This window comes from Staurois parvus, unplaced genomic scaffold (genome assembly GCF_062004578.1).
Source record: "Staurois parvus isolate SC_StPar_1 unplaced genomic scaffold, SC_StPar_1.0 ptg000395l, whole genome shotgun sequence".
NCBI lineage: Eukaryota > Metazoa > Chordata > Amphibia > Anura > Ranidae > Staurois > Staurois parvus.
In genome coordinates, this window is record NW_028318191.1 from 86,569 (window position 1) to 109,899 (window position 23,331).

At 41.4% G+C, this 23,331-nt stretch overlaps 1 protein-coding gene across 1 annotated transcript in view; it reads right to left on the reverse strand.

Annotated features, from left to right (window-relative positions):
* Nucleotides 1–23,331, reverse strand: part of DSTYK (dual serine/threonine and tyrosine protein kinase) — a 130,950-nt gene that overhangs the window by 58,135 nt on the left and 49,484 nt on the right. The window contains exon 3 of the mRNA XM_089686345.1: nucleotides 3,989–4,643. Within this exon, the coding sequence (XP_089542471.1) occupies nucleotides 3,989–4,643 (655 nt within the window). The remainder of the gene's footprint in view (nucleotides 1–3,988; nucleotides 4,644–23,331) is intronic.

Genomic DNA, 23,331 nt, shown 5'->3' on the forward strand with positions numbered 1-23,331 from the left:
TAATTGTCTGAATCATTAGCCTCAAAACAAAACAAGTAGAATGTTTTGATTACTTTAATTGGTTAATTGACAAAAACTAAATAAAAACGACTGAACACATTTTAGGCTGTATTAATGAACATTCAAAAAAGTTCACAAAACTTTAAATAGCACCAGATCCATACTTCTCATTTGGCATTTCATAGCAGAATGTTCACCAATTGCAGCACTACACATCTGCTAAAACGGTGAGGCATTTCTAATTACTCACTCCTGAAGAATGACAAGCCTATTAAAATATTTGGTTTCATAAGAAGGCTTGTTTTCACCCTAGGTTCGCACCTAAGCATTTTTTGGAAAGGGTCAGGGACTTTTTTGAATGCAAAAAGTTGCATTTTTGGACCTATAGACCTCAATGGAAAAGCTGCAGAAAAGCATGTATTGCATTTTTGATGCATTTTACATTTGCCTAGCAACAAGAAAAATTAAAAACCCCCTGTAAAATGCATCAAATATGCAGCAAAAAATGAAATACCCAAAAATGCAGGTGCAAAATGCAAACGCAATGCAGAAACGGCTAAAACGCAACCTGCATAGGTGTGAACCTAACCTTAGTTTTGGAAAGAGTAGTAAATTGGGGGAAGTGCAGTTGTTTTTGGACAGGAGGCAGAGAAAGCAAGTATTTTAAGAATTTGTAATTCTTTTCATACTACTATAAAATGTGTTTACTGCCATTTGTAGATGCTGTATCTTTTGCGCAAACCAATCAATACACGCTTATTGGGATTTTTTTTTTACCAAAAATATGTAGCAGAATACACCTTGGCCTAAATTCATGACAAAAAGTTAATTTTTTTACTGGATAGGTTTTATAGCAGAAAGTAAAATATACAGTTGTGACCAAAATTATTCAACCCCCAATGCTGTAAAGGGGTTTAGGGACTATAGTGTACATTTGGAATTGTATTCAGAATCAAATCCTACAAGGACGTTGTAACTACCCAAATGCAACTAAAATGACATCAATTGTTTATGTAATACAGTAGTAAATGGTTCTTATGTGGTTTCTTCATTGCCACAATTATTCAACCCCTTAAAGACTACCACTCTGAAGAACAGAGGTTCATACAGGTGCTTTCCATCAGGTATTGAAAACACCTGTGGATGTCACCGAGCAGCAATCAAGCATAATAAGCACCAATTAGGCAGCTTTAAAATGACTGTGATACTCAGCTCCTTCTAGACATTTACTGGTGTGGTTACAAACATGGTGAAGGCAAGAGAATGGTCCAGGAAGACAAGAGAAGAGGTGATTTCTCTTCACAGGAAGGGCAATGGCTATAAGAAGATTGCAAAGATGTTAAACATACCAAGAGACACCTTAGGAAGCATCATTCGCAAATTCAAGGCAAAGGGCACTGTTGAAACGCTACCTGGTCGTGGCAGAAAGAAGATGCTGACTTCGACTGCTGTGCGCTACCTGAAGCGTAGAGTGGAGAGAAGTCCCCGTGTGACTGCTGAGGAACTGAGAAAAGATTTGTCAGATGTGGGTACAGAAGTTTCAGCCCAGACAATAAGACGCACACTGCGTAATGAAGGCCTCCGTGCCAGAACTCCCAGGCGTACCCCCTTGCTGTCTCCAAAGAATAAGAAGAGTCGACTGCAGTATGCCAAAAGCCATGTGGACAAACCACAAAAGTTGTGGGATAGTGTTCTGTGGACTGATGAAACAAAATTAGAACTGTTTGGGCCCATGGATCAACGCTATGTTTGGAGGAGGAAGAACAAGGCCTATGATGAAAAGAACACCTTGCCTACTGTGAAGCATGGTGGAGGGTCAATCATGCTTTGGGGCTGTTTTGCTTCTGCAGGTACAGGGAAGCTTCAGCGTGTGCAAGGTACCATGAATTCTCTTCAGTACCAGGAGATATTGGATGGAAACGTGATGCAGTCCGTCACACACCTGAGGCTTGGGAGACGTTGGACCTTTCAACAGGACAATGATCCCAAGCATACCTCCAAGTCCACTAGAGCATGGTTGCAGAGGAAAGGCTGGAACATTTTGGAGTGGCCATCGCAGTCACCAGACTTAAATCCGATTGAGAACCTCTGGTGGGACTTAAAGAAAGCAGTTGCAGTGCGCAAGCCTAAGAATGTGACTGAACTGGAGGCCTTTGCCCATGAAGAATGGGCGAAGATACCCGTAGATCGCTGCAAGACACTTGTGTCAAGCTATGCTTCACGTTTAAAAGCTGTTATAACTGTAAAAGGATGCTGTACTAAGTACTAAGATTGAATGTCACTTGGGGGTTGAATAAAACTGATAATGCTGTGAGCACAGAAAAGACATTTGTGGTTATTTCATTATAACTGTTATGTTATATTTGTCTGACCTACAAGTGCCTCTTTAATGTAAATGTAAGCAAGATGACTGAATGATCAAAAGCAATGTCAAACTGGCCAAAACACTCAATTTCAGTGGGGGTTGAATAATTTTGGTCACAACTGTAATTATTTTTTTTCTCTAATTTTAATAATAGTGTTTTTTTTGTTTATAGCGCAAAAAAAAAAAAAAAAAAAAGTGATCAAATACCACCAAAAGAAAGCTCTATTTGTCGATTTGTGGGAAAAAGACAAAAATATCATTTATCATATTATAGCTTTAAAATAAATAAATAAAAGAGGCCCTAGAGAATAACATGGTGGTGGTGCAGATTTTAATGTCGCATTTTTGCACAGTTTCTCAAACACAACTTCATTGGAAAAAATATACATTTTTATGAATTTTAGTGTACAAAACAAACCATACCCAAGGAGGAGGTTAATGCAAGGAAAGATACCAAATATAAGTCATGCTACAAAACTGCAAACGCCAATGGAATGACAAAAAAAAACAAAAAACAGTACATCAAATTATCCAGTTCAGAGGTACACCGGACGTCTGGTGCTATTGCTCTCATTCTGACAGTTTCGGCAATACCCTCCCGTGTGGTGCAAACGATGTTTACATAAGTGCGTGGGGCCTACGTGCATGTTCGTAAATGCGCATGAACACAGGGGCACTTACAAAAAAAAAAAAAAAAAACAAGTACTCCCCTCTGCTTCTGCACAGAGCAGGAAAGTTATCAGCTTCCAAGATTTCTGGCAGAATCAACAGATTTTGCATTTAAACTTATTGAACAGATAAAAACAAAAAATGCTTTCAAGAATATCTTTAATAGCTTAGTAGCCATAAATCACTCTATGCCTTAGTAAGCAACTGTTACAAACAATATACAGGGGGATTATAAAATCAGGCAAGAATTTGTGCCAGCGACATGGACATGTGTGGCAAATTCAGGTAGTTCTTACTACAACCACTTTATGAACCCACTGTTACTGGCAGCGATTAAGAAACTCTGAGCTGGAGAACAGAGGTACAAAAAAGTACTCAGAGTGGGACATGTCTATATTGGCAAGCCTTAGCAAATGTGACCGCTTCCCACACAGTTCTGTATCCCTAGACCCCATTTAGCGGTCAGCCAGGAGGTTCTCTGGCTAAAAACGGTCAATGTAAACAAGGAGACCAAATATGGTAATGGACATATTTGGAAAATTACTTGTCACTGGGTGGCCAGAGCATGATGGGAACCAGAAACTAATTCCATAGAAGGTCCACTTGAGTTTTGATTGACAGTGCACAGCAGTGGGCGTATTTCAAAACAGCGACTATCAATCTGCCCACTGCCATGTGTCGTCAGCGGACCTGATGGAGGGTGAGAGTTTACGGAGGAAGGGGTGTCCATTATGTAGTGCGGGCACAAACATATTCATATCCCTGGCTCTGATGCAAACACCATCACTCTCAGTGCTGGGTTCAGAAGGAATCCTAAAGGGTGTTTAAATACTGATTTCATAACTGTAAACAGGAAACTAGGATCTTAATACAGCATAACTAAGAACAACTGTTTTAAACGTCTCATTGGCAGCTTCTTAATTCTCAGTGTCTAATCATGACACAGATTTTTACCTTTAAACTCCATGCTGGCAGCATCCTCAAGAAGTTGTTCTCTCATGCTGTTTAGGGTTTCCACTATCATTTCCTTTAGTTCTTCTTGCTTACGATCAGCAATGCGCATTAGAGACTCATACAGTTCACTCTCCTTTTGGCGTGTGTACTCCAGTCTCTTCGGTGTAATTTGAAGGTCTCTCCTCATATCAAAAGCCTTATTAATGAATATGTCCAGACATCGACTGTGCACCATGTTAAGAACCATTGATGCATCAACCAGGTGCATTTGCAGAACTTGCCGAGAGAAGCTACTTAGTTGACGAAGCTTTTCAAACTGTTCAACTAAAACACTTGGAGCTGGGCTGCCTGACCCAGCAGCTCCACAGCTACAAATACCTTTCTTCAAATAACCAAGCTCTGTCAGCTGCTCATACAGTGCAGAATGACCACCTTCTGGACCACAGATCAGTTTATCCTTGGGGCTTGTTCGCATAAAAAACACAGGTAGTTTATATTTTGACTTAATATCATTAAGTTCTTCTTCATCTTGAGAATTTAAAAGGTCTTCATTTATTGCATACACAATGACAGACTGAACATGGTCAACATAATCTTCCAGAGTAGTTGCTGAAGGCTGGGAGCCCCGACATGGAGAAACCACTATGTCGACATCCTGTGTGGGAGGACAGAAGAACATGTGTAAACTATTTTTACTACACACACACACAATTTTCTACTATTTTACTTTTCTTATTTGTATGTCACTATAACAGCCCTATCACAACAAATATTCGTATAATGTTCCATATAACAGTTATATGAATGCAGTTTTTCACAGTAAAAATCCATTTAGTACTATACTTAGCAATTGTTTATGCCAAATATGCAAGGATACCTTTACAAACACGAATATTGGCTGCCTGTAGGCATAATTAGTACGGGACAGATGACTCTCTAAAAACGTACAAAGATCTAAGATCAGACTTGATCGGAGATTCCAACTCTGTACCTTTCAAAAATTGAAGCAAAAAAAAGGAAGCCTCCACATATGGAGACAAAAAAGGGGTTTACCTATGACAATGGTGACTGGATGGCATAAAAAGTACAGGTGTACCACGGTTTACGAATTTAATGCGGTTTCCGGGATGTTTCGTATTGCAAAAATAAAAACAAAAAAGCCGGCAATTGAATTTAAAAATCGACACCGACATACACTTTGAATTGTGAAAAAAAAAAATTTGTAAAAAATGTATTAGTAAACCGAGGTACACCTGTATTTCATTTAAAGTAGTTCTAAAGGCTCAAGGTTTTTTACTTTCATGTATTCTATGCAGGAAGGTAAAAAACCTTCTGTGTGCAGTGGTCCCCCCAATCTGTGCCTGAGCCCCCTCCAATCCAGCAAAGTTAGATAGCCTCTGCTGTCTGGAGACTTTTCCACCTCATTGGCTGACAGCAGTAGGAACCCATTGGCTCCTGCTGCCATCAATCACAACCAGCGAGCCAATGAGGAGAGAGCGGAGGCAGGTGAGGCCAAGCCACGACTTTGTGTCTTATGGTCACACACACAGCAGTGGCTTGGGGATGAGCACAGCAAGCGGCATTCCCTAGGGGCACTGCTCAAGTGAGAGGAGCCAGGAGCGCAGGTGGGGACCCAAAAAGGAGAATTGGGGTTGCTCTTTGCAAAACCACTAACAGAGCAAGTAAGTATACACTGGTTATAAAAAATTAAAAAAAAAAAAATGTCATTTTATATTCAGATCAAAAATTTCCATTATAAAATTAAAAATATACTACAAAGTGCCACTAGAATTGAGGAAACATTTACTAGCATGAAACATGTGCCTGGAAAACATTAAAACAAATAAGACACAGAAAGGTTCTAAAAAAAAAACATCCTGAAGCCCAAATGCTTCAGTGCAGAGCGTAATACTGCAGCAAGAGGCTGCATGTTAAACAAGAAATTTGGTAACATAGTATCTCCTATGCATGAATTTGTTGGGAATTCAGTAATGACCACTACACAGAGAATAGGCTACAATAACTCTTCGTAAAGAAAAATCTCTTCTTGATTGTTGCTAGAGTCTCCCATCCCTGAGTGTGTGGATAAGGAGGAATAGGAGTATTCTATACTGATGGAACAGTCAATTCAGTCTTTAACCACTTCCCGACCGGCCGTTGTATATAAACGGCCGGACGGTGGCACTGCAGGGTCGGGTGGCCGTCTATAAACGGCCTCCCCGCACCCTGCTTGTGCGCGCTCCCTGGGAGTGCGCAGCACCGCGATCCGGTGCCCGCTGTGTCCTCCGGACACAGTGAAACACCGATCGTCGGACGGGACCTCTGTACGAGGTCCCGATCATGTGATCACTGATTGGCCAATCAGTGATCACATGCAAAGTAGTAAGCAAGATGTCACTTCTGACATCATTGCTTACTATGTGTGAAATCTGTGAATGATCACAGAGGTCACATGGTACAAGGCTATTCACAAAAGCCTTGTACCATGTGACAAGCTGTGACCAATCACAGCTCACTCAGTTCTTCTCAATGAGTGCAAGAATGCACACAGAGAGAAAGAGAAATGATTGCTTTTACATCCTATATGGGTGTAAAAGCAATCAGTGTAAAAAAAAAAAAAAAATCTTCATCACCCCTCACAAGTAGTACAGTGTCACCATGGTGACACTGTACTGCTAGGGTGACAGTATGTAAAAAAAAAAAATAAAAATAAAAAATATAAAAAAATAAAATAAAAATGTAAGAAAAAATTTTTAAAAAATTATAATTTTTGCTTATAAACTAATTTGGATTTTTTTTTTTTACTAAAAAGATAACAGAATAAATTTTGGCTAAGATTTATAATGAAATATTATTTATTTGCAAAATTTTATAAAAAAAACCACTTTTTTTCAAAATTTTTGGACATTTCATTTACATAGCAAAAAAAATACAAATCCCAGTGGTGAATAAATACCACCAAAATAAAGCTTTATCTATCTCAAAAAAATGGTAAAAAATTCATTTGGGTACAGTGTTGCATGACCGCGCAATTGTCATTCAAAGTGTGATAGCGCTAAAAGCTGAAAATTGTCCTGGTCAGGAAGGGGGTAAAAGTGTCCGGTCTGGAAGTGGTTAAGGATCACAAACAAAAAAATAAAAAGTTCCTCCTTATGAGAGACAGCTCATCCCCACAAAATCATGCTGCATGGCTGTTATCTAAGCACGAATGTAGAAATCTGCAAATAGCTTAGTTAGTAAATGAAAGCATAGAGTCCTTTAGCTGCTACGGCAGGCAGTAGTAAGCATAAGCAAAGCAGTGAAGGCTGTTAGAAGCAGATTAATATATGCAGTATGCAAGCATAGAAAACGCTCCTTTACGAATCCATGCTTCCTCATATGCAAGTTGCTGTTTAAAGCTAGCAGAAGGACAGACTGTCACAATATTTATTTATTTCAGGTACTTATATAGCGCTGTCAATTTACGCAGTGCTTTACAATAAAAGGTCCACCCGTTTGTGTCACTTGTAAAGCAATGCTGTATACTTTACCACCTTCTGGGGCCACTCATTGGATCGTGGTTTGTGGGTATCTATGATCTGCAGTCCATGTGGGATTAGTTTACCCCTCTTTCCATGCACAGAGCAATTCCTGCTGCTAAAGCAAGGGACACTAAACAGTATCCTTATTCTCCAAAAATAATCTATACACATCCACTACAAGTTCACCTTTTATTAAAAAAAAAAAAAAAAAAAGTGAACACCCTACACATACCTTCGTGGGCGATTAGCTTTCACTGCTTACACAGCTGGTATAGTGGCCCAAAGACCTGAAAACCCTGCTCTTCTTCCCCTCCTTTCTGTAAGGCTTCCAGGACAGATTTGAATGATTTGGAATGGTCAGCACCAGCATGTGACCTCTTTGACTATTTGGAATCGCTCTGATCCATCTCCAAAGCCCTGTGTTTTTCTGCCTCTTTGTAACAAATCTCACTTTTTCCTCCCCTCACTTCTGTTTCTTTGGAACAAACGGTGCACACCAGTTGCAGTCGTACACTGCTCTGCACACTACAAATCCCACAGTCCATCTCGGAAGTGAGCAAGAGAGTGGTTACGCTCCTACATACAGTGGGACCATATAGAGCAAAAAAGTTACCCACCTCTAACAGGAAGTCAGATGGACTTTTATTAGCTTACAATTCCTTAAGTGCAAGATTCCTGGCACTTTACCATTCCCAGGTAGCAAGCGCCATGTACAGCCACCAGTACAAGTGAATTTCTATACGCAGCTGTACTTGTGCAAAATGTCAATCACTTCTAAATGTCTGCACAGTATATTTCCCGAAATGCGCCACTTTTTCATCTGGGGGAATATGTAAAACGTGCATGTGTTGGTACGGTACAATGCAGAAAAGCTCGGCATTTAGAAGAGTATTACTGTGTGCAGCCATTTACTTGTATTGGTGGCCTGGGGGGGGGGGGGGGCAGATATGGCCCTTTGCTTGCCTTTATCCTGCCCTTGGGGCACTGTTCCTCTCACTGAAACCAATAAGGGGGTACTATTCCTTCCACTACCAATAATGGAGTGCTATTTCTCCTACAGACACCAATGTACGGACTGCTCAAGTCTGAGGGACAGTAAACTGACCCTTTGTTTAGGAAGTTTAGAGACCCATGGTATACAGTATTCTTTGCAACTCCTTTCAGTAAGATTTTTTTTTCTTTGTGAATCAGATGTCTTGACTGGTGATCCTGCTAGTAAATAGCACTTTGTCAGGGAATGACAAAGACAACTCACTGCATCACAATAACAGCACTGTCAGCCTGACATGTGCACTCCCATTTGGTGGTTGGGCTGTCTACAAGGCCTACAAGAGGGGTTTCAAGGTCAAACCCAAACAAGTACTCAAATTGGGAGTTCCAACTTCACCTACTTGATACAGTAGGGTTTAAGGCCATAAACCATCTTAAAGTCAGCAATGGCAGTCTTTACATTTCTTTTAGTGTACCTTTAACTGAAAGTTTTACTCAATTAAAAGGGCAGTCTAAGCAGAGGCAAGCAGCTTAGAGTTTATTTTGTCATTAAACTCATGCAGAAGTAAAATGGCCAATGCCACTGAGTACTTAAAGTATAAATAAAAGGAGAAAAAAAAAAAAAAAAAAGAAATATCAGCCCAGGAATCAGACTCTGCTGTCTGGTAGAGCTGTGTACATCTCAGAAGTAGAGACAGAAACAAGTCTTGAAATGCATATTTGTGGTGGTTTACCTGCAAATTGTAACTTTGTATTAAGCCACTTGGGATTCTGCTTCAAAATAAAACTGACAACCCCCAAGGAATGCTATATCCATATAAGTTCCCTTTAACCCCGTATTACCTGAAGGCAAAAAAAGTCTTAATATCTGAACGCAGTTTTGCCACTTTGGCGTGTTAGTGAAACCATACATATCCAACTACTTAGGGTATTGAGATAAATTATACCCTGTTTTAGCGTTCATTCAGACATCCATCATGCAAGCAGGCTTCCTTTGTTATTGAACCTGCATACAACAGCCTATAGAGGGGATTACAGATGCACAGCTGCATGTCAATATTTGACACGCGGGCAGGAAAGTGTGCATGGGTATGAATGACATTACATGTGCCACCTACCTAAACAAATGTTGCTGACAAAGTACTCTCCTTTGTGAAAGCTGTATTCACAGGTGGCAGTGGCCTCTTTCAGCAGGACAATGCCCCCTTCCACTCTCAAAAATTGTTTAAGAATGGTTTAAGAAACACAAATAAGTTTGAGGGGTTGACTTGGCCTCCAAATTTTCCAGATCTCAATCCAATCGAGCATCTGTGGGATGTGCTTGAAAAACAAATCTATTCCATGGAGGTCCCACCTCGCAACTTACAGGAAATAAAGGATTTGCTATTGACGGCTTGGTGTCAGATACCGCAGCATACCCTTCATAGGTTTAGTGGCATCCATGCCTCAGTGGGTTTGTGCTGTCTTGCAGGCAAAAGGGTGACCTACTCCGTATTAGGAGAATGGCCATAATCTTATATCTGATCGGTGTAGGTTTATTCATCAGGCTGCAAATTAGAAGTGGGGGGAATTTTGCCAACAATTCCTACGCCACATTCTTGATGTTTCATGTTACATTTCTATTTAGTGTGTAAAAAGCATGATTGCATGTATCATCCTTAAAAGTCTACCTCTCTCTCCCAATGATGGTTTTCCAGTAAATTCCTTCACTTCCCATCTGCCAATATGGCAGAGGGACTATGCAGCATGCTGGCAATCCCCCCCTCCCTCAGTATGTCACCTCAGCTGCAGTTCAGCAGCATTTTCTCCAGTCCCACAACAAGAACAGGTCCTTACACCTGTACAAACCTGAGGCATGGGGAAAACACCAAAAGATCCCATACAAGGCACCCATGGTGCACTAAATCATCATGGGTGCAATGCACAGCAGGTTTCACTGCAAAAGAAAAAAAAAAAATTAGTAAACAGCACACGGTATTGGTCAATGGTACTGCATTTACTAGTTTAGAAGGTGGACTAAGCCTTTAAAGTGGCATTAAACCCAAAAAATAAAAAAATAATGATATTGAAGCTCACCTCATTTTAGGCTCCGTTAACACTATTGCGAGGTGCAATCTGCGTGTAGGCAGCCCATTTATTTCATTGGGTTGCTCTGCCCACAGAAATGTGACTAAAGTACTCCCTGATCCTTTTTTTCCCCCAAACGCACCACACCAAGCTGCATGGTGTTCTGGTACATTGTGGTTTGGCGCATGCAAAAACACAGTGCATTTGATGATGCGTGAGAGTGACCTTAATTTAAAAAGGCACCCATCCATGTCTGCAAAAATGCAGAGCTTTCTCTGCGGGTCAGGACATCCACAGATGTGAAACTAGGCTTAAATTGGTGACTGCATTAATTTTTGTTTTTAGGCTTTTTCCTATTTTCACCTGTGATACAGGTCAGTAAATCTGTTATTTTTCAACTTACTAAACCCAGGACCCTGCATTCACTATATCTGGTCTCCTACAGTACACAGGACATGGAAATGCAATTATTTTATTAAATATAAAAACGGCTAAATACCTTTTCTCATCAACAGTTAGAGCAATATTGTGACTTCTATCAATGTTCAGCAGAGCATTGGTTAAAGCTTGTAGGAGGAGTTTTCTTTCTGCTCTATGATGCAAAACTCCTGACCTGTCTGGACTGTGCAGATCACATGCACTAACCCAAGAAAAAAAAAAAAAAAACCCTCTCTAGCAATACACACTAAACTAAGCATGTGCAGAATGGCTACGGGTTCAGTCGGTCTTATCAGGAGGTAGGACATGGACATTTGAAGATGAGGGACAGAGAAGACCGAATCAAATGACCTTTTTACACAATGCAAAGGATTAACCCCTTAGGTTCCACAGTGAGTATAACAAGCATGCTTTACTGCATATACAGACTGATTTTTACTGTTGTGGGTTTAGTAACACTTTAAAGCAGAACTCCGCCCAAAAGGGGAAGTTCCACTTTAAGCCTTTGTCCCCTGCTCCCCATTAACCTTTGGGGAGGGGGTACCCACTCCCACTTACAGTGCGATCGCAAAGGCGATTGGAGATTAAATTTCTCCCCTCCCCCCCTCTGCCCGTAGTCTTCGGGGACACTTAACAGGTCACAGAAGACTACGGGGCCATTCACAAGGCGCAGCACTTCTCGCACATGCGCAGTGGGCACCTGGCTGTAAAGCTGCGTGCCCACACTGAAGATGCCGGAGAGAGAAGACGGCTGATGAAACCAGGGGTGGTGAGGACACCGCTGGACAGGTGTCTGTATTTTTAAAGTCAGCAGCTACAGTTTTTGTAGCTGCTGACTTTTTTTCAGCTGGAACTCAGTTTTAACGGATCAAGCTGTCCAGTAAAGTGACATTTGGAGGGTTGGGACAGCACTGACCAACTTTTATTCATTTATGTAAAATCTTTATCCTGAAAGGGGGACACACACACACACACACACACACACACACACACACACACACACACACACACACACACACACACACACTACTGAGTAAAAAGTGTAAGCTGGAGTTTGGCTCTGTTAGTCAAGTCCATTTAAATCTGCTGGTCCATCTAACACAACCCTCTCCCCAGACTGACAATGCTGTTGTCCAAAAAGGTGTCTGTTGCTCCTCCATCCAGAGGAGCCACCCTAAGACTGAAATTGTGTTAATGGCCGGATCACCAGGTAAAAATAAGGGAACAAGGGTTTAATACTGCTTTAATCAATAAAAATCTTGTATTCTGCAACAGTGAATATAACTTATTACAGCAAGCGCCGTCCACAAAATATATTGAGTAGCGGTTACTTTAAACATCTAACAAAACAAGTACAGTAAACCATGAGCAGCTGCACCACTCACAATGTCCCAAAAGGAAGCCCAATTCTTTGCTGCGGAGGGAGGGGAGGGAAGGGTGTGGATAAGAGCTGGAACAGATGAGTCAGACTCAGGACTTTAAAATTCAAAAGAGGAAGACATAGCTAAACTAAACTCACAACAACAGATGCAAGAAGGAAGAATCTGCAACAGCTACCACATACATAGGCAGCAGCAGACACAGGAAATTCAGCAATAATGATCTTAAGGAGCGGAGGGCTGGTTAAAGTAGGACAGCAAACTGGTCCTGTATTACAGCATTTCCAGCCTGCAAATCCTGTTAGCAATACTACCTTAAAACATGTACTAGAGGAGCATAAAATGGCCTAACCTTACATTTTCATGGTATTTTCATATCACCATGGATATCAGGTAATGAACCCAGGACACTAAAATCCCTCTGCTACATAAAAGTGTTAAACTGGCCATACAGGTAAAGAATTTTGTTTGAAAACTTTACTTTCAGGAACATGCATTTAATATTTGAATAGTTAACTCCTTGACATCAATGGTAAGCAAATATGTGGCCTCTTGGCAGCTGGGCCTTGACGCAGAGAGACCGCATATTTGAGTACCTGATGTAAATTGCTATTTGCGATTGGGAGCTTTCTGATGTGATAGCCAATCACAGTGGTCACATGACCCTAAACCCCACTTCCCAGCATCAGAGACCTCTTAAAAAGGGGGCAAAAAGGGGTTAAGGTGGCTGTAAACCCTCACAGATACCTTGTGAAGTGACTGGCCTCAGGTGATGCAGAGCTGAAACAGATCTTCCTACACAATTTGTGCCTGTGTAACCACAGCAGTCTTTCCCCTACATTCAAAGTGCAGAATTTACCCAGGCCCTCAGCTCTGACAAGCAGGAGGCGGAGAGCTGACATTACATCAGTGAGGAAAGCTCTGAGAGCTGATTGGCGGGAAGAGACAGCCAAAAGGAACAGATGAGGGCTGTCATTCACAGGCTGTGCCCTCGTCACCAGTTTTCTCTTGGTGTCATGAAAACTCATCAGAAGTGACTCATGCGTATAGCAGCAGAGGAATGAGGGAGTGAGCAGAAACACTTGGGGTTCTGGATTGAGATAAGCACACACTACAGAGGGATATGCTCTGTTCATATTTCATGTCTGAAACGTTTTACAAATTTACAATGGCTTTAATGGGGTCAAATTGAAGTTTGGTTTTGACCACAGTGATGAGAAAGTGTGAAGGAGTGGAATGTAATGCTTTTCTTGAACAAGCAAACTTTGGAAGTACTTTTGAACGACAATTATTAGAATTTTTGTACGAGCGTTTGTTTGAAATCTACTAGCGTATGTGCAACTTCAGTTGGCACCTACATTTTTTGCATTCTGGATGGGAAGTGGAGGTTGTCCTTACAAAAGTGACACCACAGGAGTTTTTTTTTTTTTACCTTTTTAATGCATTACGCTAAGAACCCTTCTGTCTTGCAGCTCCCCTAATACTCATCCGAGACTGATCTAGAGATGTGCAGAAGAGCCATGGCCCTCCCTTCTCACTGGCTCACACAGTAGCAGGGGCCACTAGCTCCTACTGCTGTCAATCGCAGCCACTGAACCAATGAGGCTCGGGAGCAAGCCTGCTCGAGTGCCCCCATAGCAAGTGGATTGCTATCGGGAGGGGGGCACTCAGGAAGAGGATTGGGGCTGCTCTATGTAAAACCATTGCACAGAGCAGGTAAGTATAACATGTTTGATATTTTATTTTAAATTACAACCTTCAGAATCACTTTAAGCCCAGTACTCATGGGCTTTGAATTGAAAATTTACAAAGTGGTGCAATAAATGCACCAAATTAAAAAATAAAATTACCTCCAGGTTTTTAGCCAATGAACCTAGAGATAATTAAGACCACATCTTAGCTGGCATACAATGTGGGCACAATTATTAGGTAAGTGAGTATTTTGACCAAATTATCATTTTTATGCATATTGCCCAACTTCAAGCTGTATAAACTTGAATGCTTATGGGATTTAAGCAGATCAGGTGATGCAGCTTCTTTTCCTCAGGCAAAAAAAAAAAAAAAAAAAAAACCCCAAAAAAAGGAAACAAAAATTACTCTGAAAAGTCAAATTGTAAAAAAATAAAAAATATATAAAGTCTCAGGGGGATGCAGCCCTCTTGAAATTATATCAAGATATTTGGGGCATGATCACAGAAAAAAAAATAGCAAATAGTCAACAGGGTCGCATGAAACGCGTTGAGAAAATAAACATGAAAATTAACTGCCAAAAGATTTGAGAATAATCAAAATGTGAAGCTACTAGGAACCCATGATCCTCCAGTGCGGTCATATTCCAGAATTGCAACCTTACGTTATTACGTACACATCAAATGTTGTAAAACAAATAAGCTCAACCAGCCTCATAACAGAGGAATAAAAAAAAAAAAAAGGGAACAGTATAAAGAAAAAAAATAAGGGAAAGCAGGAGAAGAAGAGGGTCACTTTGAGAAAGATCAAGGTATGGAAATATATTGAATGCATGGGTCCCATGTTATGCCAAATTTGGCAGTATTGTTATGTAGAATACAGGTCAGCCTGTCATTGATCATGATCCAGTTCAATTTCTTTTGTAACTTAGCAGCAAGAATTACTATAGCTAAACATTGGCAAACATCATATAGGTAAGCAATTTAATGGATTGTTTTGGTACTGTAGTTGTAAATTTATGGAAGAGGGCCATCTCTGAGATCCTACAGACATTCACACCCGCAACGCCGAAAGCACATTGAGGAAGCAGGCGGATGCATCTTCACAATCCAAGTTGGGACCAGGTACCACCTTAATAAAGTTTTATAGTTGGCTTCAATTAAGGTGGTGTTGATGATAGAAACCTTTGATAGTGCTAAGGCTAGATCTTGCCAATCTGATATATCATTAACGGATATTCAGGTCCCGTTCCCATTGGTCTATATAGGGAAGTTTACAACTCGGATCAGTAATAAGGGCATACACCATAAAAATACAACTTCTAGAAAGATTGTTACTTTGACAGAAGATTTCGAAAGTGGTAAGAATGGGTAGTCCATCCAGTAAACTAGTTTTCCAGAGGATAAGAGAGGAAATTGACAATCTAAAAATTTCAGTGGGAGGCATCTTTAGTTTGTCTTTCAAATATTGAAAAGGGTAAACTCGGATGCCCCAGAGGTAGTCTCCTATCCACAGTAACCCCTTAGTGATCCACCACTGCAGGGGGCTAAAGACATGCATAAAGAGGATTGAGTTTTACGATGGCGTACCCTATCACAGATAGACAGCGAGAAAGATAAAGTGGGACAGAATATAGGAGGGAAAGATCGACTAGTAGAGCACCAACCACCAAAGGATGACAGGAAAGAGCATCAATAGAAATCCAGAGGGGAGTAGATTACCTTGTGCAATTGGCCAATTGTGCAATTTGGGCAGCTTGCAAATATGCGTGAAGATTAGGGAGGCCAATCCCACCATGAGATTTTAAAGCATACAAACGTTTTCTGATTCATCTGGGGCCTTCTATTATTCCAAACAAAACAAAGTACCTCGGCTTGTAGATTTTGTAGCTCACGTCTCGGAATCGGTATTGGCAAGGTCCTACAAAAATATAATAGTCGGGGCAGAAACGTCATTTTAATAGTTGATCCTACCAAACCAAGATATAGAGTGAGAAGCTCAACGACAGAGGTCCTCCTTAAGGTGTTTGAAAAGAGGGATAGTTTGCTTGGTAAAGAGTCTCAATGGAAGTCATCAAATTAATCCCTAAATAGGGTAAAGAGCTGTTGGCCCACTGAAAATCATACCTATCCCTAAAGCATTTGTTCCATGGAAAAGGGCAACAAAACATTAAAGGGCTGTCGTCTTTTGAAAGGTTAAAGAAAGCCCAGAGAGTTCAGAAAAATTATGCAAAAGAGACGTTAGATTAGGTATGGTAGTCAGAGGGGAAAAGATATACATTATACATTACAAATAAAGCACATTTAATGTTCCTGTTGACTGCAGTGGACTCCGTGGATACCAGCGTGAGAGCAGATTGCAATAGCTAAGGGTTCTACAGCCAATGCAAAAAGTAATGGGGAGAGTAGACAACCCTGTTTGGTGCCGCATCGAATTGGGAATATGGGGGATCTGTAACCTCTAATGGACACTTGAGCTGAGGGAGCGTAGTATAATGACTGTAGTAGAGTAAGGAATGTAGGTCCAAATCCAAAAGCTCTCAGAATGGTAAACAAATAGTCCAAGTTAGGCTATCGAAAGCTTTATGAAGGTCTAAAGAGAAAAAAGTAACAATTCCCGAGAGAGGGGCATCCCAATTAGAATGGACAGAGGAAATCAAAACTATGGACCTACGAATTTAATCTAATGTTTGACGACCAGATATAAAACCCGATTGATATTTATCAATTTACTGTGCTAAAAAAGAATTAAAAAGGTGCAGGGCCAAGAGTTTAGTCAGGATTTTCAAGTCGCAATTAATAAGCAAGATAGACCTATAGTTAAGGATATCAGTAGTGTCCTTATTAGGTTTAGGGAGAATGGTAATATAAGCTTTGTTTTTGTCCAAAGGAATCACACTGTTCTCACTGAGGGAATTGAAGTAAACAGCCATATGGGGGAGAAGCTGTTTAGGAAAAGTTTTATAGTAAATATTTGGTAAATCGGGGCCTGGGGATTTATGCACGACTGTTTCAGAGGGGATCGAAGTCTAGTTGTAAGCGATTTATCATGCGTTTGATCTAAGGCTAGATTCGAATATCCCGCCAAAATTACATCGCCTTCCAACTCCAGAGAGAAGAGTTTGAAAACGGGATTGAAAAAAATGACAAATTGATTCACGTTGGGAGCAGAATAAAATCAGAAAAAGTCTTCACAATTTCCTCCCAAATGGCCTTTAACTAATAGATATCACCCTTCTTTGTCCCGTATCACCTTAGATTTGGTAAAGGATAATGGTCGTGCTAGAGCGCTACCCCTCGTTTTTTTTTCAGATGCATTAGTGAAAAAGCATACAGGGAAGTCCATATGGATATACCTTGGTGTAAAAGAGGAAGTCAAAATGGGTTTCTTGTAACGCCAATATATTGGCTCTTAAAGATTTATGAGAAAAAAAACCATGACAATTAGAGGGGGACACCAATCCTTGTACATTATGGGAAAGCAGATGAACAAACACAACTAGTAGGTCTTAGTGAGGACATTGAAAAAAAAAAAAAAGGCCAAAACAACGATATGACCCATATTTCCACCCACATAGATATCAGGGATCCCGGACCAAATAGAAGATTCCAAAATGACCCTCCAATAGAAACCGTGAGAAAAAAAGCGAGAAAAGAAAAGAAACAAAAGATTCTGAGCCAATCTAAATGGCCAATGAACAATATGCAACATAAAAACAACTGATAATCGAATTTACCGGACACAAGGTCAAGGAACGGAAGATATTCTCTCCTTCAGAGAGGAGGAGGAGGAGGAGAAACTACCTGCCCAGCGCCCGGAACTACATGTCCTGGGCGTCGAGCGATAGGAATTGGACATCCCTGCGTGCACTACTTAAAATGTGAAATGCACAACCACTACAACAGTCACAATCTCAAAAGGTGTTCAAATATAAAAAAATAAACTGGAAACAAAATATCACTTTAAGTGTGAAAGTGTACAACTACAATGACAGTAGCAATATAAAAATGTACTCAAATATACAGAAAGGGTAAGGACACAAAAGTAAATTTACTATTTACTTGCATTATACCTGGAAACTTTGCCAAATTCATATTAAATTACTACACTATCAAAGTACCTTTGTCTGGTGGCTTATTTTTGAGGCATTTAAAGGTGGAGGTGTGTGTGTGGAGGTGTGTGTGTGGAGGTGTGTGTGTGTGTGTGTGTGGAGGTGTGTGTGTGTGGAGGTGTGTGTGTGTGGAGGTGTGTGTGTGTGTGTGTGTGTGTGTGTGTGTGTGTGTGTGTGTGTGTGTGTCCCTGACCAGAACCCTGATGACCACCAGTGTTTCCCAGATATAAAATTGCATGCGCATTAATATTGCCCTACCGGTGAGTGCAAGCGCACTTCAATTTTATATCACAAGAAGTCACGAGCACGGAAGTTTGGTGCATCACCATTATTGGACTACCTATTTATAAAAGATATCTCCGATTGTCATCTACTTTATTGCAATATCTTTTACATTGATCACCACTATATACAGTACAGTTCACATATATTTGTCCAATTCATCCATTCACAGTTTTTCTCGTCACTTAGTTGACAACAATTTTTTGTTACACTTAGCGTATTTTTCGCCCCATAAGACGCACCTAGGTTTTAGAGGCAGAAAACAGGAAAAAAAATTTCTGAACTAATGGACTGCAGACAGCACAGGGATGACCAGAGACTGCGAACAGCACAGGGATGACCAGAGACTGCGAACAGCACAGGGATGACCAGAGACTGCGGACAGCACAGGGATGACCAGAGACTGCGGACAGCACAGGGATGACCAGAGACTGCGGACAGCACAGGGATGACCAGAGACTGCGGACAGCACAGGGATGACCAGAGACTGCGGACAGCACAGGGATGACCAGAGACTGCGGACAGCACAGGGATGACCAGAGACTGCGGACAGCACAGGGATGACCAGAGACTGCGGACAGCACAGGGATGACCAGAGACTGCGGACAGCACAGATGACTGCTGACCTTTGGGGAGGTGGGGAGCGGGTACCTGAATTTGACAGGTACCCGTTCTTACTTCCCAGAGTTTTTGTTTGATCTTACCTGTTCCTCGATCCAGCCGCGCGCTGTCTTCCCGGCTTCTGTAATGGCGCTCGGCATGACAGCCGGGTGCCCAGTGCGCATGAGCGAGAAGCACTTGCGCTTCGTGATTGGACCGGCGGCTTCTGGGATCTGTCATGTGTCCCAGGTACCGCCTTACCATTCACAAAAAGCACCGCTTCTTGCGCATGCGCACTTGGCACCCGGCTGTCATGCCCAGTGTCCACACTACAGAAGCTGGAAGACAGCGCGCCACTGGATAGAGGAACAGGTAAGATCAAAGAACAAAGAAGTAAGAGCGGGTACCTGTCAAATTCAGGTACCCGCTCCCCACCTCCCCAAAGGTCAGCAGTCATCTCCATAAGGTCCCGCTGCAGAGCTGAGCGGCCGGCCCGGTATTCTGACACGGCCGCGGTGGAAATGCTGGACGCTCCATATGACGCACTGACATTTTCCCCCCTTTTTTGGGGGGAAAAAAGTGCGTCTTATGTAGCGAAAAATACGGTACCTAGAGCATTCATTTGCACCTTATATGCACTTGTCACTTTCTTATTTAATATTTAGCGCTGCATTTTATGTTTCCAGCTTTTCTGAGGATACAGGGGTTCATCCTATATGCTTGCAGCCTATTTGTCTTGAGCACTCGCTTACCACACCTTTTAGGAATACAGCCATCACTATACTCCCATGCTGTGACAGGTGAGACTTTTCTCACACAGCAGAAGCTCTGTCCATCTCTCCCTTCACTGTCCATTTACAGAGGGCTTTCTATTTTGTGAACAGGTCCATAATACAAAGCAATCAGCGATTGGGCAGGAGGACACCACAGCTGCTGGAGTGGAGACCTGAAGAACTCAACCCATAGTAATCCGCCACATGTTGAAAAATGACTGAAATCCTGGAGGTCAGTTTTAAAAAAGATTTTATTTTCATAGGCATAAAAAAATGCTGCAGGTTAAAAAAGATAAGTTTACCTTTTGGAAAGGGTTACAAGTTCCAGCAGCTGCAGCCTTTCCCTGATCCGTTCTTCCAACAGTGAGCCAGGTGTCTTTCCCCGCACCTGTTGTCAACTTGAAAATAAACGCCCACACGGCCATATAATTCATTCACAGCTTCCTGTGAATGAACGCCTACAAATACCACAAGCCATTGCAGTTGACAGCTTGTAGATCTCACTTAACTGCAAGAGTGCTGGCGAGTGCTCTAGTAGTCCATTGATTCTGCCAGCTATCCAGTAACTGCCTGCCTGTACGAGGTACCTGCAGACAACTATGCAGAATGCACAGGGGCCTGAGACTGCACCTGCAATCTGATGCTCTGGAGGCTCCTTTTTTCTATAAGAATATGACTGCCTGAAGCCCAAGACTTACCCAATCCTCGGCTCCTCCCTGCAGCTTCTTCTCCCCTAAGCTCCAGGGTCCAAATGTCATCAAGGCCAAAGCAGGGTCCTTAGCCCTGCACTGGACCTGATGATGCCAATGAACAGTCCACAGCCAATGTGTAGGGGAGCGCCATCTGTCGAGGGAGCAGACGATCAGGTAAATAAAATGGTTTATTTTCTCCCCTAGACAAAACAAGCCATTAATCCATGCAATGCAGGCGCAGCCGCACTGCAAGGAATCATTTTAACTTTTCCCAAAGCTGGGCTTTAAGTGTCCGATACCTTTTATGCAAGGGTTTATTTCTATTTTTAAAAAAGTATTCATTTATACTATAAAAGAAAATTTCTCTAGGCTGTAAAAAAAAAACCACAAACTTATATAAGAACATATGCAGAAAACATCCAGACATTATGTACAGTGCAAAAAAAAAACAAAAAAAACAAAACCTGCCACCATGCAACTCTGTTATACAAGATGAAAATTAAAGCTAGAAATAGGTCGTTTCATGCTCAGATAACGTACCATTAAGTGTACTGGTTGCAGAGATATATCAGGAAAACACTGAAATAGCTTAAAGCCAGGATTTTATGAGAACAAGTTTAGTCCTATGGGAACAATGTGTCCTTTTGTCCACAGCTAAGGAAAAGTTTAGATGTAGGGACAGAAATGTAACCAACGCTTTTGCAAGCATGGGAGAGAAACTCCAAGCATGGTATTATGATGAACATGACCAAAGTATGGGATTAACAAAAGATAAAAAGTTAGTCAAAAAAAAGTCCACAAATATGGTAAATATTTTCATCTGCAAATACAGATTAAGAAATGTGATAAAATAATGACCAATTTTGCCACGTTTAGGGTGTTTTCACAGGTCATGTGACAAAAAAACCCAAAAAAAAAACCAAAAAAAAAAACAAAAAACACACCACACAACACGTGTGCGGTTTTGATGCATTTCAGGCCTGGTTCACACCAATGCAGTTTGCCAGTGTTGCAGTGCATTGTTTTTGCATGCACTTTTATTAATGCATTTTTTTCTCCAACTTGTTGGGCAGATTAACCGCTTCCCATCCGCCCTATAGCAGAAGTACTGCTACAGGGCTGCGCAAAATCATATTATATATACACACACACACACACACATACATACACACATATACACACACACACACACACATATATATATATACACACACACACATATATATATATATATATATACACACACACACACACATATATATATATATATATACACACACACACACACACACACACACACATATATACACACACACACACACACATATATACACACACACACACACACACACACACACACACACACACACACGAGTTTGCATTCCCAAGTAGGGGGCACGCGCCCCCTACCCACGACGTCAATCACCGGGTCCCGGGCGGTGATTACTCGCCAGTGCTCGGTGATTGTCTAGCATCTCCGAGGAGCGGAGAACTGTAAGCAAAACGGTTATTCTCCCAGCAGCTCATTTACTGTAAGCAGTGTGCTTATGGTAAAGTACTAACACTGCCCCTAGTAAAACAGCACACAGTTAACTGCCATTTGTAAATGCAATAACTTTCACATAAACCAAATTAATTTACACGTATTGGGATTTTTTTTTTTTTTAGCAAAAATTGTTTTTTTTTTCTTCACCGAAAGAAAGCTCCATTTGTGGGGGAAAAAAAAAATGCCACACAATTGTCAAGTTTAAGTAACGCAGAGCCGTAACGCAAAAAATGGCCTGGTCAGGAAGGTGGGGGGGGGGGGGGGTGTAAATCCTCTGGAGGGCAAGTGGTTAATAGCAAAAAGCCAAAAATAGTTTTTTCTAAAAAAAGGGACATAAAATTCGGGTGCAGAAAAATTTGCGACGTATCGCAGAAAATGGCCTGGTCAGGAAGGGGGGGGGGGGGGGGGTAAATCCTCTGGAGGGCAAGTGGTTAAAAACACAAAATGCATCAAAAACACAACACGTGTGCGTTTTTGAGGCATTTTAGGACTGGATCACACCAATGCAATTTGTGTTTTGCCCATTTTACATGCACATTGACGCATTTTGCACATAAAAACCACATCAAACACGCGAAAAACGTACTACATGCATTTTCTGTAGCGTCTCCATCGAAATCTATTGAACCAAAAAGACGCAACATTTTCCATTGAAAAAAAGTCCCTCTTTCCAAAAACGCAGCAGCTCAAAAAATCATAGATGTGAACATGTCCCATAGAAAATGGACTGTAGTGCGTTTCTGCTAAAAGCCCTAAAAAACGCATTGATGTGAACCACACCTCAATGGGGAGGTGCTTTTTTTTTTTTTTAATCCCCAGGTTCTTCCATGGGCCATAAGTGGGTAGAAGGCTAGCCGCCGGTCTCCTCCAAAAACCCCTGTCCCGGTTGGGTCTGTTACACCGTAATTGGGATTTGAACTGACAAACCTGATGGGATTCAATCCTGCTAGGCAAAAGTGCTAACCATTCAGCCACTATGCACTTGGCTGAAAGCAAAATGTAAAACAAAAGGGGAAGGGGATAGTGGCCATTTTGTGCCCCAAGCAAGGCAATGCCTATATTTGGTAAAGGACTTGTCCATAGGTGGTCACAGCTTAATGGGGAACCAAGCTACTAGATGCCCATCTTGTCTACTTGTCTGTCAATTGAGAGCATATAGCAGTGGGTGCATTCGAAAGCCACTACTGGCCTAAATAGTGGCTACAGATCTGTCCACTGCCATGTACGGTCAATCAACAGCCAAGTGGACCCAATA